This window comes from Anas acuta, chromosome 21 (genome assembly GCF_963932015.1).
Source record: "Anas acuta chromosome 21, bAnaAcu1.1, whole genome shotgun sequence".
In the NCBI taxonomy this organism is placed as follows: Eukaryota; Metazoa; Chordata; class Aves; order Anseriformes; family Anatidae; genus Anas; species Anas acuta.
This window is the reverse complement of record NC_088999.1, coordinates 1,098,855-1,112,840: the sequence shown is the minus strand read 5'-3', so window position 1 is coordinate 1,112,840 and position 13,986 is coordinate 1,098,855. Positions and strand designations below refer to the sequence as shown.

At 37.3% G+C, this 13,986-nt stretch overlaps 1 protein-coding gene across 3 annotated transcripts in view; it reads right to left on the bottom strand.

Moving 5' to 3' along the window:
• The window catches only part of RLF (RLF zinc finger), a 52,370-nt gene continuing 38,384 nt past the window's right edge, over window positions 1-13,986 (bottom strand). For all 3 annotated transcript variants that reach the window (XM_068658101.1, XM_068658103.1, XM_068658104.1), the window contains 2 exons: window positions 7,580-7,721; window positions 1-5,139 (listed from right to left, as the gene is read on the bottom strand). In XM_068658101.1, coding sequence (XP_068514202.1) covers window positions 427-5,139; window positions 7,580-7,721 — 4,855 coding nt within the window. In that variant the 3' untranslated portion in view covers window positions 1-426. The remainder of the gene's footprint in view (window positions 5,140-7,579; window positions 7,722-13,986) is intronic.

Here is a 13,986-nt window from a genome sequence, read left to right as displayed (position 1 = left end):
TGGGTGAAAAACTGTAATTTATTGAAACTCATAACTCAAAAAATATAAGATGCTGTAGTGTACAATATGTTACACAAAGCACCCTAGGGTGCACATTCAAGTCAAGTAATAACTCCATCGCCCCCCAAACCCTGGTACCCTAGTACGTGTTCCATATACAATCATGCACATTTACTCTGCGAGAGGAAGCCCCCAGTATTCTGATGTATTAAATAGCACCAAAATCAGCATAGTTCATTGAGGAAAAAAAAAAAAAAAAAAAAAAAAAGGAGCTAAATTAACTTAGCCAATACTTTTGACAGATATTATACATTCATGTAATTAAACAGTCTAAACTAACCTAAACAGTGTGTACTGTAACAATTACTGTTCTAAATGAAGTTCTCCCCATATAGCAGTAGTGTAGGCAATCTGCTCTAAGCAAAACTATGTACTTCCTACACAAAGCTCATCTGCCTTTTTTGTTGGAAATAAGTCTATAAGGGACTTGGAAAACTTTGATCTTTCAAGAACAACTACTGGTCTTAAGTAATGAAGTTGTTTTAAGGCAAGGTCTCCACAGTCTGTTAATGCCTTGTCCAAGATAGCCCTCAAATTTTCTAAAGAAGGGGCAGACGATGATTCAGACAACAAGGGCTGGATTTCTGTTAGTTGCCCATGATTATTTTGGGGTATGATTACGTTCTTGTCATCCACAAAGCTTTTTACTGGTGTATCCCTTTGACTGTCTCCCTCTTTTTGCAAGATTCTATCTACTGGCAACTGCTCAGGGGACTCCCATTCCACTACCTCATCAAAATCATCATCGTCGTCATCTTTTTCCTCACTTTCCTGAATAAATTTTAAAAATGAAGACTCAAATCCCATTGGTTTGTATGTTTTTAAATCAAATGGTCTGGAGACTGAAGGCTTCTGCAATTTGTCTTTTGTAGCAAAAACTACATTGCTTTCTGCTTTTTGAGTAACTGCACTATTTTGACATCCTTCTGTGTCTTTCTCTCTTGGCAATTCCATTTGTAAACTGGAGAAATAGGAACTATTTTCTCTTTCACTATTTTCAGAAAAATCTTCAGTTTTACACATAACTGACTCCCTGACATTGTGCTCTTCTAAAGAGCTGGTTTTTGAACTGTGGTTATATTTTAAAGTGCCTGAATACATAAAGGCACCTGTATCAAAACTTACACTATTTCTTTTTTGGTCTTCATTGCTTGTATCTTGATGCTCACAATCAGAATTTGGAACAAGAAATTTTTCACTTTCCTGCACATACTCAGGATTAGCTGATACCTCGTCTTTAACCTTTATGCCTTTTTTATCCAAATCTAAAGCTGTTTCAGAGGAGGTCTGTTTTTCAGTCATTATGCCACATTTAACACAAACAACAAGTTTCTGAATCCTTTGCTCTATATACATATTGGTCATCTGATGTGTGCGTTTATAGTGCCTCAATATACTGCTTTCCAATTTGACAACAGATAGACATCCCTGAACCATGCAAGGGTACTGGGTCTGGTTAGACTTTTCTTTACACATTTGTAGGGCTTCCTCTTTTGTTTTGAGATTAATCAAATGCTTTTCTTTACTTCTGCTAACTCTCTTAGATTTTTCTTTTAACTGCTTCCCATTCTGCTTGTTTATGTCAAAAGTGTCTTTCAGATAACTTTGTTCATTTTTATTTTTGTTATGATTATCTTCTTCCTCTTTCTGATTTCCAAAGAGACTGTCATAATATTCACTATGTCGAAAATACACATGTTGAGAGTAGTGACTGTAATTTGTGAAAACTCGATCACAGCCATTAAGGTCACAATGGATTTCAAAATCTTTGTTTATTTTTTCTTCACTAGCATGTTCTTCTATGAGATGCTGTTTAAGCTTATTAAAGGTATAAAATACAGCAGGGCACTGGGCTTGATTACAAGCAAATCTTGCAGATTCAGTTTCAGAAAGCAGTTTTTGATCCTCTAAGTGTTCGTTGTGGAAGTCACTGCAATGCTTAGCAAGATCTTTAGAACATAAAAACCGCTTACCACACTCTTTGTGTTTGCATGCAAATATTTTTTTACATTTGACAAGCTCCCTTTTCGTTCTTGCTTTGTCTTTTTCTAAGCAGAGCTGTTCCTTATTATACTGGTGAACAGTCCTATAATGGCGAATCAAACCTTTCTGGTTGGTAAATGCAGAGTTGCAACTTTTATGTATACAATGAAATGGTTTGTGGTACTTATGCAATATATAACATAAGTTCCCTTTAGCAACTGTTCTTTTACTTCCTCTTCCCTCTCGTGCTTCCAGTTCTTCCCTATGGCTGTCCAGAGATGCTATTTTAGATGATTTTCTTGTTACATTGTCTGTCTCTTCACCGGATTCCAAGTCTGTCTCAGAACTACACTCTTCCTTTTTAGGATGACACAGCTGTTCAGAATGATCTGAATGTTCAATGAATTCAACCTTGGTTGCACAGACAGGTGTTGGAACAGTGCTATTTTTATGTATGTCATCTGTACATAAGCCTACATGTTCAAATTTGTGAGTTACCCTCTCACAGCCAATTTGATGTTTGTTTCTATAGTGAATTCTAAGGTGTGTTTTTCTTGTAAATGATCTTTGGCAAATATGACACTTAAATGGTGAGTACCGATGCTGGAACATATTTAACTGAAGAACCATTTCCTTTGAATAGTTATGCTTTTTAACATAATGCATTAAGAGAGCTTCTCTGGTCACAAACTCACACGTACATCCTTGACATTCACAGAAAAATGGTTTAGCTGCCAGCTGAGTAAGGTACTGGCTGGGTAAATTTTCGTGTTGCTCTTGAAACTGAAATTTTGAGGTAGTTTCATCTACTACTGACTCAGGGCACTTGGCATCTCTAGATGAGTAGGACTGCAAAGAGCCCAAAAAATGCTTGCTTTTTGAAGAATTCTGCATGTTAGAATTCTTTAAGCTTAGATGTTTCAAGCCTAACATTAGTTCCAACATGTTATCTTCACTATTTGAATCTTTAGAACTATCATAAAAAGATGTTTCTGGAGAAGAAGGACAAGTTTCTTCCTTGAAGCCACTGTTCCCTTTAACATTTATATTACAATACAAGCTTTCTGGAGAGTCAGCATTTGTATCTGAACTATGACCTAACTCTGTATTGTCTGTAGGAGATTTACTGTCCTGAGCATCACTCAATAGATCAAAAAAGTCTTTAGTTTTCATCTCCATTTTTTTTTTACCTTTGAAGTTATATGGATGAGTCCTGCGAAGGTGTTTTTGCATACCTCTGGAGTTCTTGTGCGTGGAACAGTAGCCTTCAAAACCACATGAAAATTTTTTTTCACCAAAGCAAACTGCCACATCAGAACACTGTTGCTTCACATCTGTTGAATGGAAGACTCCTTCCTGGGACATGAGAAAGCCTGGAACTGTTTGACTGTGAGCCAATGTTTCCATAAGTAAAGGAGACACCTGACCTTGATTTACTGAAGCAGCTGCACTATGGTTCTCACAATGAAGACTGCAATTACTTTCATCATCTAAATCTTCACTATCAGAGAGCACTTCTTCCTTAATCTGTGGAATTTCCTGTGATCTCGTGGGATCCAAGTTTTCATTTTGATTGGAATTTTCAGATTGTTCAAGCAATTGAGACTCTGGAAGGTAACTGCATTTGTCTTTTGAAACTGAATCTTCAAGTTTTACTGTTTGCTTCACTTCCCCATTTGACACTGCAATATTATGCACTGCAAGATGATTCTGAAATTCAGTTTTTGAATAATAAAACTTTTTGCAACCAAAGAAATTGCAGGTGTATGATGCATCTCTGAAATGCTGTGCCTCGTGATGGTAAAGTTGCCCTAAATCACTGAAAACAATATTACATCCGTTTAGCTCGCATTTGTAACGCAGATCATCATGTGTTTGTTTGTGATTAAGAAGCTCATTAACTGACCCAAATCTAGCATAACAATCCATTGACACACACATATATGGTTGAGGTCCACAGTGCACACGTTCATGTTCCCGTAAATGAAAGGATGTCATAAAGTGTCGACGACAAAAAGCACATTTCTCTCTCCTGTTTTTCATATCCAAGTAGTGTTTTGCATTCTCATCATTGTTTTGATGCTCAGCTTTCAGATGTACACTTAAGTATTTGAACTGTTTAAATACTCTAGAACAATCTGTTCCAGGACATGGATAGATGTCTCTGTCTTGTAGTTGGCAATTTTCCAGTTGGCTAAATGTGACGTATTCATGTGCATCATTTTCAAATTTTTCAGACTGCTCTGGCTGATACAACTTTTCCTGAAGTGCTGGAGTGGGACTGCTAGAGGCTGTTGTCTTTTGCAGTGATCTCTCTTTTTTCAGTATTATTTTCTTTTTTGGTCTGTGTGTTCTACTAGGTGGCATCTTAACATGTTCCATTACATGTGGTACAAAGAATTCCTTTCTCTTGAACTTTTTAGTACACACAGGACATGTATAAATACCATCTTCCATATGCATCTTAGAATGATGCAATATTCTAGCCTCTATACACTCCCTTTTGCAGAGCACACAAAAAAATTTGTATTGAAGCCATCTCTGGTATCGTTCTGAAGAACCAATAGGTTTTTTTACTCTTGCTTTTTCTTTATGGTAGCTAATTGTGTCTTTTCCATCATAATATTTATGTTCTTTTGCCTCTTCATAGTCACTCAAGAAAGTTTCTAACATGTCGGTTTCATTGATTGACATATTAAAACTTGCATCATCCTCAGAATCAGAGCCCACTTTCCCTAAAAGTTTAAGGCAATGTCGCTTTAAAGTCTTCCAGTCCCAAAATTCAGGATCAAATGGCCAGTATGCTTTTAAAGCTAGCAGTAGCTCACAACGGAGTGAGTTTGGAACCAGTGCATTTTCTTCATCAAATTTCTGATCTGGTTGCATATAGAGCTCTTCCAACATATTAAATCCTCCCAATGTTGGCTCAAGCAGGAACTCAGTGAGCTGACAAGCTCTCCTAACTTCAAGGTCTTCTGGCAAAAGGCATGCAATAGTTTTACATACTGATGTCTTCATTTCATCACTTCCACTTGATCTGATCTGAAGGGCTCTCACACACAACAAAACAGACACAGCAAGTCCTGCTTCTTCTGCCTGTTAAAAAAAAAACAACAAAAACAAACAGCCACAAATGTTACCTTTCTTTTATAAGTATATTCTCTCCTGGACTGTTCTCTGAAAGAACTATGAAAGACTAGAGCACATTCAAAACACATTCAGGTTTCTGAGTCTTATGTGCCTGAGTCACCTCTGCATGCTCTAAAAAAATTTAAGTTACTTTATGTGAGCGACCTCTTCTGTTTTTTAAGTGAGTGGATTCGCTCTTTAGTGCACTCTGTGGAGAACTCACATTGACTAATTCAGGGTGTTAGATGTGAAACGTCTTTTTTACTCCTGCCTCTCTTCATGGACTGACTCAATCACAATTCCTACCTCTCTTCACTCCCTGTCTCTCAATTGTATTGAAGTCAGATGCCTAAAAAAATGGTGTAAGTCTTCCACATACGATACTCCTGCAGTATCCACACAGGATATTAATTCACAATATCTGTCAACATGTAATAAGGAAATTAATGTACACTCACACCCTGAAAAAAAACAGCCTTCACAACAGCATAAGCAGTATGAGAGCAAAAAAAATTCCTGATGAAGTTCACTGGAATTTCAACTTCAAACATTTTCTAAGAAGTCTATGTAACTTGGAAATACTGTTCAGTACTATTAGGAAGATATGTAAAATCATTACCCATATGCTAATTTAAAAGAAAAAAACAAAAAACACAACAACTTTAAATTCTGCATAGACAAGATTGAAAGCCATTTTGTTCCAAATGCTGACAAAATCATGCTTATGCAGTGCACGAAATACTAATAGCCATGCATAGTATTGCAATAGTCATGCAATACTAATTTAATTCAATAGCATCATTATTTGCTTGACAGCAGTAAAAAGTTATTTTCCCAATCTAACGATATTTAAAAGGAAACTCAAGAGGTGCAAAACTGTTGTATGTATTACAATGCAGTATACTTTATATAACTGCACTTTCTCTGCTTTTAAAATGTGTGTGAAAGGCCCACTTTATGAACAAAGACTTCTCTGTGCAAAGCACTTTCATTAACTGAATAGAATTAATCTTTGCCAAATGAGAGTTCCATATTCTCCTCTCTGCTCTGTCAGAAGGACTGTCATGCAAGCTTTCTGACTTCTATTTCATTTGACTCGAAAATAGGGCTTTGATACTTGCTTGTCATACCAAATCTCACTTGGTAACTCATTTGGTTCACAGGAGTAACTCTAGTCAATGAAAGAGACTCCAAGGCAAACAAACCTCACGCCAAACAAATTTCATTAAAAAACGGAACCTTGCCTGCTTTATCCATAATCCATTTTGATGCCTTAACTCTGACTTAACTTATGACCACATAATAATGCAAAAAAGTCTGAGGAAATGAAAAGCTAAGGCAAATTTAGGAATGCATTGTTAATTGAAGGACTCATGCAACTGAAGTTCACATGACAAATTCTACAGTACATGTGCCAAGCTATGCTGTTTTTCCATGATGAAATATCTGAAATCTTTTGGAAACAGTGACATTACTAAGGGAAAAATCCTGTATCTAATTTAAGATCTGTATAATACCTTTACTAAAAGGATAAAAGACCTATTACCAGCTAGTTTATTTTTTAACCTGAAAACCAGCTGGCTTATTTTTCCTCCATTTATATTAAGAAATTCCTGATTAATTTTCATTCATAATTGCTCTTGAAACTACTCTCATACAGCGAGTAGCCACAGGTTCAGTTCAAACATCAGAGCAGCCAAAGGAAGACAGAAACAGTCTCCTGAGCAACCATATCTGTCCCTTCTATGCTCATGAACAGTAATACTGGATTGACCTCCTGCTAGATGAAGAAATTTAAGTCTTTCCATTGCTTCGCAAAAAGAGTTTGTGAGCCTTTTAAAATTGCTGTTAAACCTCTGTTGAACCTTTCTGTGACTGTCTAAAGATAGGTATCAAAACAAAAGGTAGAACTACAGATATTACTGCACCACAGATTTTGAGGATGAGGATATTTTCTCAGAATAAGAAAGTTACATTTCATTCAAGTCTTCATCTCTTAGAGATGCTGCAAAAATCAAGAGTGAGGCACAACAACCAACAGGCATCAGATCAAAATATAGTTATGCTTTGCCTGCAAAATACTATGAAACTGTAATTTTAGAGTAATAAACATTCTAAAATCACAATTATTAATAATTTTATAATTACCAAATAATCAAATTAGTAATAATCATTCTGAAATTATCAAAGGTCACTTCAACAATGTGCTAAACTGACAACATTTTTTTTTTTTTATCAGAAAGCTTTTTTTTTTTTAATTAAAAAACTAATAGGTACCTAAGCAGAAAGCCAAAACATTGAAAATAAGCTAGATTCTTTTTATAGCAGTTCAGCAGAATTATCAATAAAATAGTAAATTCATCTAAACAGTTCTGGCTGTGTCCAAATCCTCTGGACTGAAACTTACTTCAGATTGTATGACTCTTATTAAGAAAAATAAATGCTGCAGTGTCTTGGCAATGATGCCAAATTGACGACATCTCTCCAAGAAGGAATCTAAAGAAGGATCTATTCTTCTTTGCAATTTGCTCCAGAAAAGCGTCAGCTCCCTGTGAAGAATTTAAAGCAGAACATAAGCACATTACAGATATGCACAATCTGTCCATAGCCTATACACTGTAGTTCAGAGTTGACACCACAGTAGTTCAAGTGTTATTAAAAAACAGTACACACTTCAATCACATCTCTATCTCTTAGAAATACTGATGGTAACAGTTACCACGCTTTATTTCCAAACATTCATCAGATCAAAGCAGTGTATCTCCTGCTAATGGGGAAAGACAAGAGGATATACCTTGCTTAACAGACATCTACAGCTGCATAGATTCGCTTTTTAGTCACAAAACAAAACAAAAAAAAAACAACCAACCAACCAACAAAACCACCCACACTTGCAAGTCTTAACTTTCCAGATAGAAATTTAGAATGAGCAAGATGAAATGCAACGTAACCAGTTCTCTTCCACTGGGCAAATGGCTTAGATGCTGACACGTGCATTCCAGTGACACCACTCTGATACAGTGCTTCAAGGCACCTCTAGCAGAACACACTTTCAAATGTTACATAAGTGATAATATTTAAGATGAGGGCTTTGTCTACTGTCTTTGAGTAGTTGTGTGTGTAACTGCTCACACCATTCAAGGACAGAGCTGTTCTCTTATGCAGTTTATTATAATCAAGGCAACAGCAGTTGCACATTGCAATCAACTTTATGTTGCTTTCCCACCACGATGGGCACCACAGAAATGGAAAAATAAACAGTGACGGGAGCTGTATCTTTTATGCTACTTGAAAAAAGTTTTTATTCTGGTTCTTTACTGGAGCAAATTTCACCTTTGCTAAATTAACTCCCTATGCATCAAATTATACATAAATGTTTCTAGGTAAAAGGTCAGTTCAAAACAAGATTACAAAGACACACACAAACTTTGAATATTAGCAAGGGTTTTTCTTTGAATTCTGCAATTGTACTGTAGAACACTAGGCCAAGCAAAAGTGAATGAGGCCTTGTTAGTGATTTGACCTGAGGTATATTTAATGAATACAATCACACAATATTTACTAGTAACACAGATTTTTAAAAAAGGAAGCTTAGAAATGTCATTAACAGCCTTTCTCTGTTAGAAAGGGAACAGAATAGATGGATAGGCCTATGAGGAACTAGCATGTAAGCAGCAAAATTAAAGGTGTTTTAACTAAATTCCAAAACAGAACTGGAGAAGAAAAAGACATTGTTTTGACACCCAAAATATCAGCAACTTTTTCTACTGACTTTTACTACATGAAACTTATGAAGGAAACTGTATGAAGGAAAGCCAGACTGAGAAACTCACAGAATCCAATAAAAGTATTTAAAAAAACACAACAAAAAAAAAACAACAAAAAACCTTGGCATTACCACAGCTGATACAAAACAACTTGAAATGCTTTATCAAAAGACCATTTTGTGCATTTATTCAGCTGGGAGAATACCGAGAGACAGGACTGACTCTGGATAATCCCTTCTAAGAGTTTCTGTCAGAGGAACAAGTTTTCAGTGTTTGCCCTTTTCATTTTCTCATCCTGCTCCTGCTTTCTGCAAAACTAAAGCAGACTGCTGGAAGGGATCCTTAAGAATGGTGACCTAGAATATTCCTCAGCGTTCAAATACATGAAAACTCATATATATGAAAGGCATGAAAAGAAAACTCAGTATTTGGGCAGTTTTCTATTTCAAAATTTATTCGAGGTGGGGGAAGCAACAGGAAATAGAAAGAACTGCAGACAGGTATCTCTAGGAACTTTGAAGAATAAAATTTTGCTAGCATATCAGACTGAAGAGAAAAATTTTTGAAACTGTGCTTGGCTGCAGTTCACATTGAATATTGTTCATATTAACACTAAAGATTATGTTATTTCATGGATTCATGAATTGCCCAACTCCTTTGAGAATAAGGCAGTCAAGTAGCTCAGAACTATTTCCCACAGCAGTATTAATTACAAAGCTCCAAACACAGTAGATACCTCCAACTGAAATGGAAATCAAGTGTCTTGTAGCAATCAAGTAGCATTACACGTTATTCTATGATCATCAGCAACAATCACTGCAAAATTTCCCAATTTTCATGATGGAGACCATATACAAATCTGTCTGTCTTCATCTTCAGCTGTGAAATGAAGCTTCACACTACCAGTATTAATTTACACACATGCACAGTTTACTAATCTTGTCTCAGTATCATCCACAATAATAGACCATCAAAAGTAATCTCACTTCCCTCCTGCTGTTCACAGCTGTCAGCATATCCTTTTTTTCCTCTGTCTAAACCAGAATGCTGCCAATCTGCATCACTTAAACTGGTTCACTCTCACACTGCATAAAGCAAGATATGGATAAAGACAATGGGAATGGGCTGCTGGCAGCACACAGGATTTTATTTGACAGCAATACAAGCCTTACAGTGTCAGTGCAAGTCCAGCTAGAGGGCAGTGGAAAACATTTCAGTGTGCTGGTGCTTTGTAAAATCAAGAAGTGCTCCAGAAAATTCTGCAGGAAACAACAATTTTATTTCAAGATTTTCTGCAGATGCATGGGACGTTTTCAAGACCATATACTAGGGCTTATCTGTTGGACTGAATCTGTAACAACACGAAGGGAACACTGAAACAAAAACTATGTTGTATCAAAGGGCCTTTGCTCTCCTTATTCCCTGCTCCCCTCTCAAAGATATCTATTAAATGTTTTAGGTACCAACACTCAGTTCTGTCCTATCAAATTGCATAATGCACTGGAAATATGCTATGAAAACTGATCAAATCTTATAATGTTTATTGACTCGAAACACCATCATGCACAATTATGATTAAATACATGTGACAAAAAATTACATTTTACTGTTAACAATGAAAATACACATGTTAATGACAGTTATAGAAAAAGTATAAGTCCCAATCATCAGTAGATCAGGCATCAGCGAGTTAAATAACCTTTCAACTACACTCCTCTCTTTTTGAACCAGACAGGACCTTCTCTGAAGTGATTTACCTGAGCAATTGCTGCCCCCTGAAAACAGCAGCTGGTCACAGAAAAGAGTATCTCGGCTTATGTATTTATTTTTACCAAGTTTTTTTTAAGTGCATCTTTTTACTATGCATGAGCCTATATAACGTCTGGCAAGCAAACTCTAGTAAGTCATTCCCCCACATTAGTTTGAGCTGTAGAGTTAGACTAAACATGCGTATCACAGCAGCATCATATAACGTACACTGTCCTTCCAGATAGCTCTGATATTTGTCATGCTTTTGACTGTGCTCATTCAATTTACTAATGATTAGAAAGCAACATTACCTGATCTCTGTTCCAGGACACTGATTCAGATCAGCTCTGCAATTATTTTGGTGCACACCAGAGTCTGTATGGAGCTAGTGCCTCCTCATGTTTGTGAGCCGTAATATCCACTACAACTATAGTGTGTCATCTAACCCCTAATCAGTTCAGCTGCCTGATCTGACAGAAAAGTAGTCATCTAAATTAGAAGTTTTCTGCCATATCAGCAAGTTGAATTCATCTATGTTATGTCAAAATAATCATTATATCTGCATATACTGCAAGGGAATGGGGTGGGGACCAATATAAAAGGCCACTCCATCCAACAGCAGTATACCAGCAGAGCATCTGTGTTTTTATGCAACCATACTTTGAAAGCGGCTTAGAGGTACAACCTGCAGGTCAAAGTATCACGATGATCAAAAATCATTACATCACTTTCAAAAGACAGAAGTCCATCAGAAGGTGGGCTTCTTCACTCTTGGCTCCAGCAACCTGGAAGCTTTTCTCTTTAATGGGTATGAACCGCATCAGTTGTGCGCAACTCTGTTGTACACAGTACTACATACAGTTTGAATGTATACCCTTGCACAATTTCAGTATTACACAGAAGATTACACACGCTTTCATTCTCCTGTCTGGTCACTGAAGAAGGGTGGGTGGAACTGGAACTTAAGGATTATGTTCAGTCAGCAGCAGAGGGGCAATTGTGGAATGGATGGATCTAAGAACACCTTTGTTTCAACAACTACTATCACCAGTGAAGACATAGTGATATGACCTCACCACAAGAAAGGAAAGCTGCCTAACACCTTCTTTAAGTAGGAATGTACTTGTGTGGCTAGACTGTACTTATATTTGTATCTTCATGACTTACTGCTTGTCACTTAGACTAAACCACTTTAAAGCTGTTGTGGAATTACGTATGTATGTTACAACTGTAGATGTATGTTTAGTCAGGGCCATTATGGGCCTGACTGGCAAGGAGATTAGAAGTCTGCAGTGTTCTCTCCTGACTTGCTAGTCAAGAGTAAGTGTATGTTAGAATTAGGGGACCCAAAAGTTTCATTCAAGTTCTAGCTACTTACAGCTTAGACTTGTTACTGCAAGAAAAAACTACTCACACTGTTGTCACAAAGAAGAGATGTTATTCTGAACAGTACATCATTGAAGTCTATTCTCCAGTAGCAAGGGTTTACAAGTCTCAGCTATACCTGAAGCTGGAGTCTTAATCTGCACCTAGGAATGCAGCTTTTAGATAGAACTGTTCAGTAAGTCTCAGGTGAAATGTTCTATTGTCCAAAGAAAGAATGTTCATTTTGTTTATTTGAAAAACAGATCATGTGATGCATCTCAGCCTTGTATCTGCTGGCTTAATGAGAATCATGGCAATGTCCTTTGGGCATGCTCCCTGTTCTAGCCATCTCTAATGACACATTTAAATAGCAAAAAAAAGTCAGCCTTTAGAGCTCCTAAGTGTGGTAGATTCTCTGTTCTTTTGAGTTTTCCAATAATACGTTGTTCTCTTCAAGGTACGATTTTTGCTCTAATGGATATTTCTGGCCTGAAGCAGAAATCTCTCTTACCTTTATTGTAGAGATGATTGGACTAGGCTGAACAAACAGCTGTTCCCACTCACACTTAAGTGCTATGCAAACTTTTCTTAATAGTTCTAAAACATGAAGTGAGTGAGCGAACAATACCACAGCTCACTGCATTCAGATATCCAAGATACATTTGAGGTGTTTGATAATGCAAGACTTTATCGAGATTATAATTTAATCAGGAGAAAAACACATTTAGCCATGCTTCAGAAGCCAAATCTACAAACCCATTTTATAAGGGGCAGAAAACAGCATCCCTATGTGGTGGTTTTACCATGCTGGGCAGCTAAACCCCACAACCGCTCTCTCACTCCCCCTCCTTTAGATGAGGAGGGGGAGAAGTAAAGCAAAGAACAACTCACGGGTTGAGATAAGGATAATTTAATTAAAGGGAAATAATTATAATAATTAAATAAAGACTACCATGAACTAAACAATTTAACTAAGGGGAAATAAAAAGGGAAAGGGGAAAAGGGAGGGGAAAAGGGAAAATAAAAAGAAGGGAGGAAAACAAACAAACAAAATAAATGAAAGCTATATGGAAGTGCAGAGGAAAGAAATTACTCTCTAATTCCCACAAATGAGCGATGATTGACCACGTCCTTGAAGCAAAGCCTCAACGCACGCAGCCGGTGTTCGAGAGGAGGACCGACGTCTTCTCAATGAGAGCCCACCCCTCCCCTCTTCTTCCTGTTTCCACCTTTTATTGCTGAGTGTGACATCACATGGTATGGAATATCCCTTTGATTGGTTTAGGTCAGCTGCCCTACTGATGTTTCTCTCCTCACTTTTTGCCCATCCCCTAGGAGGGTTAGAGAAAGGCCCAATACTGTGCCACTGCTGCTCAGCAGTAGACACAACACTGGTGTGATAACACTGCTGTTCCAGCTACAAGTACAGAGTACGGCACTGTATGGGCTGCTGCCGGGAAAGTTAACATTCCAGCCAGACCCCGTACACCCTACTTAATTCTATCAGCTTGCCACATATGAAACAGATGCAAAAATGTTTTGTATCTCTAGAAAGAGAAGGGAGTAGAGAAGTTTTAGACTCACAATTCCTACTACTTATCTCTGTGTGGAAGAAGTGAAAAAAAAAGTATCAAACTCCTACAGGTTTATTCAAGAGTGAAGAATGGAACTGAATTACAACATGCTTTGTGGAACCACGAAGTTTGTGTGTGTAATATTAATCCAGACAGCACCGTTCCAGCATTACTGTCCTGGTTTCAGTTAGAACAGAGTTCATTTTCTTCCTAGTAGCTGGTAGAATGCTATGTTTTGGCTTAGGATGAGAAGAGTGCTGATAACACCCTGATGTTTTAATTGTTGCAGAGCAGTGCTTATACCAAGCCAAGGACAAGCTTCTTGCTCTGTCCTGCCAACGGGCAGGCTGGGGGTGCAG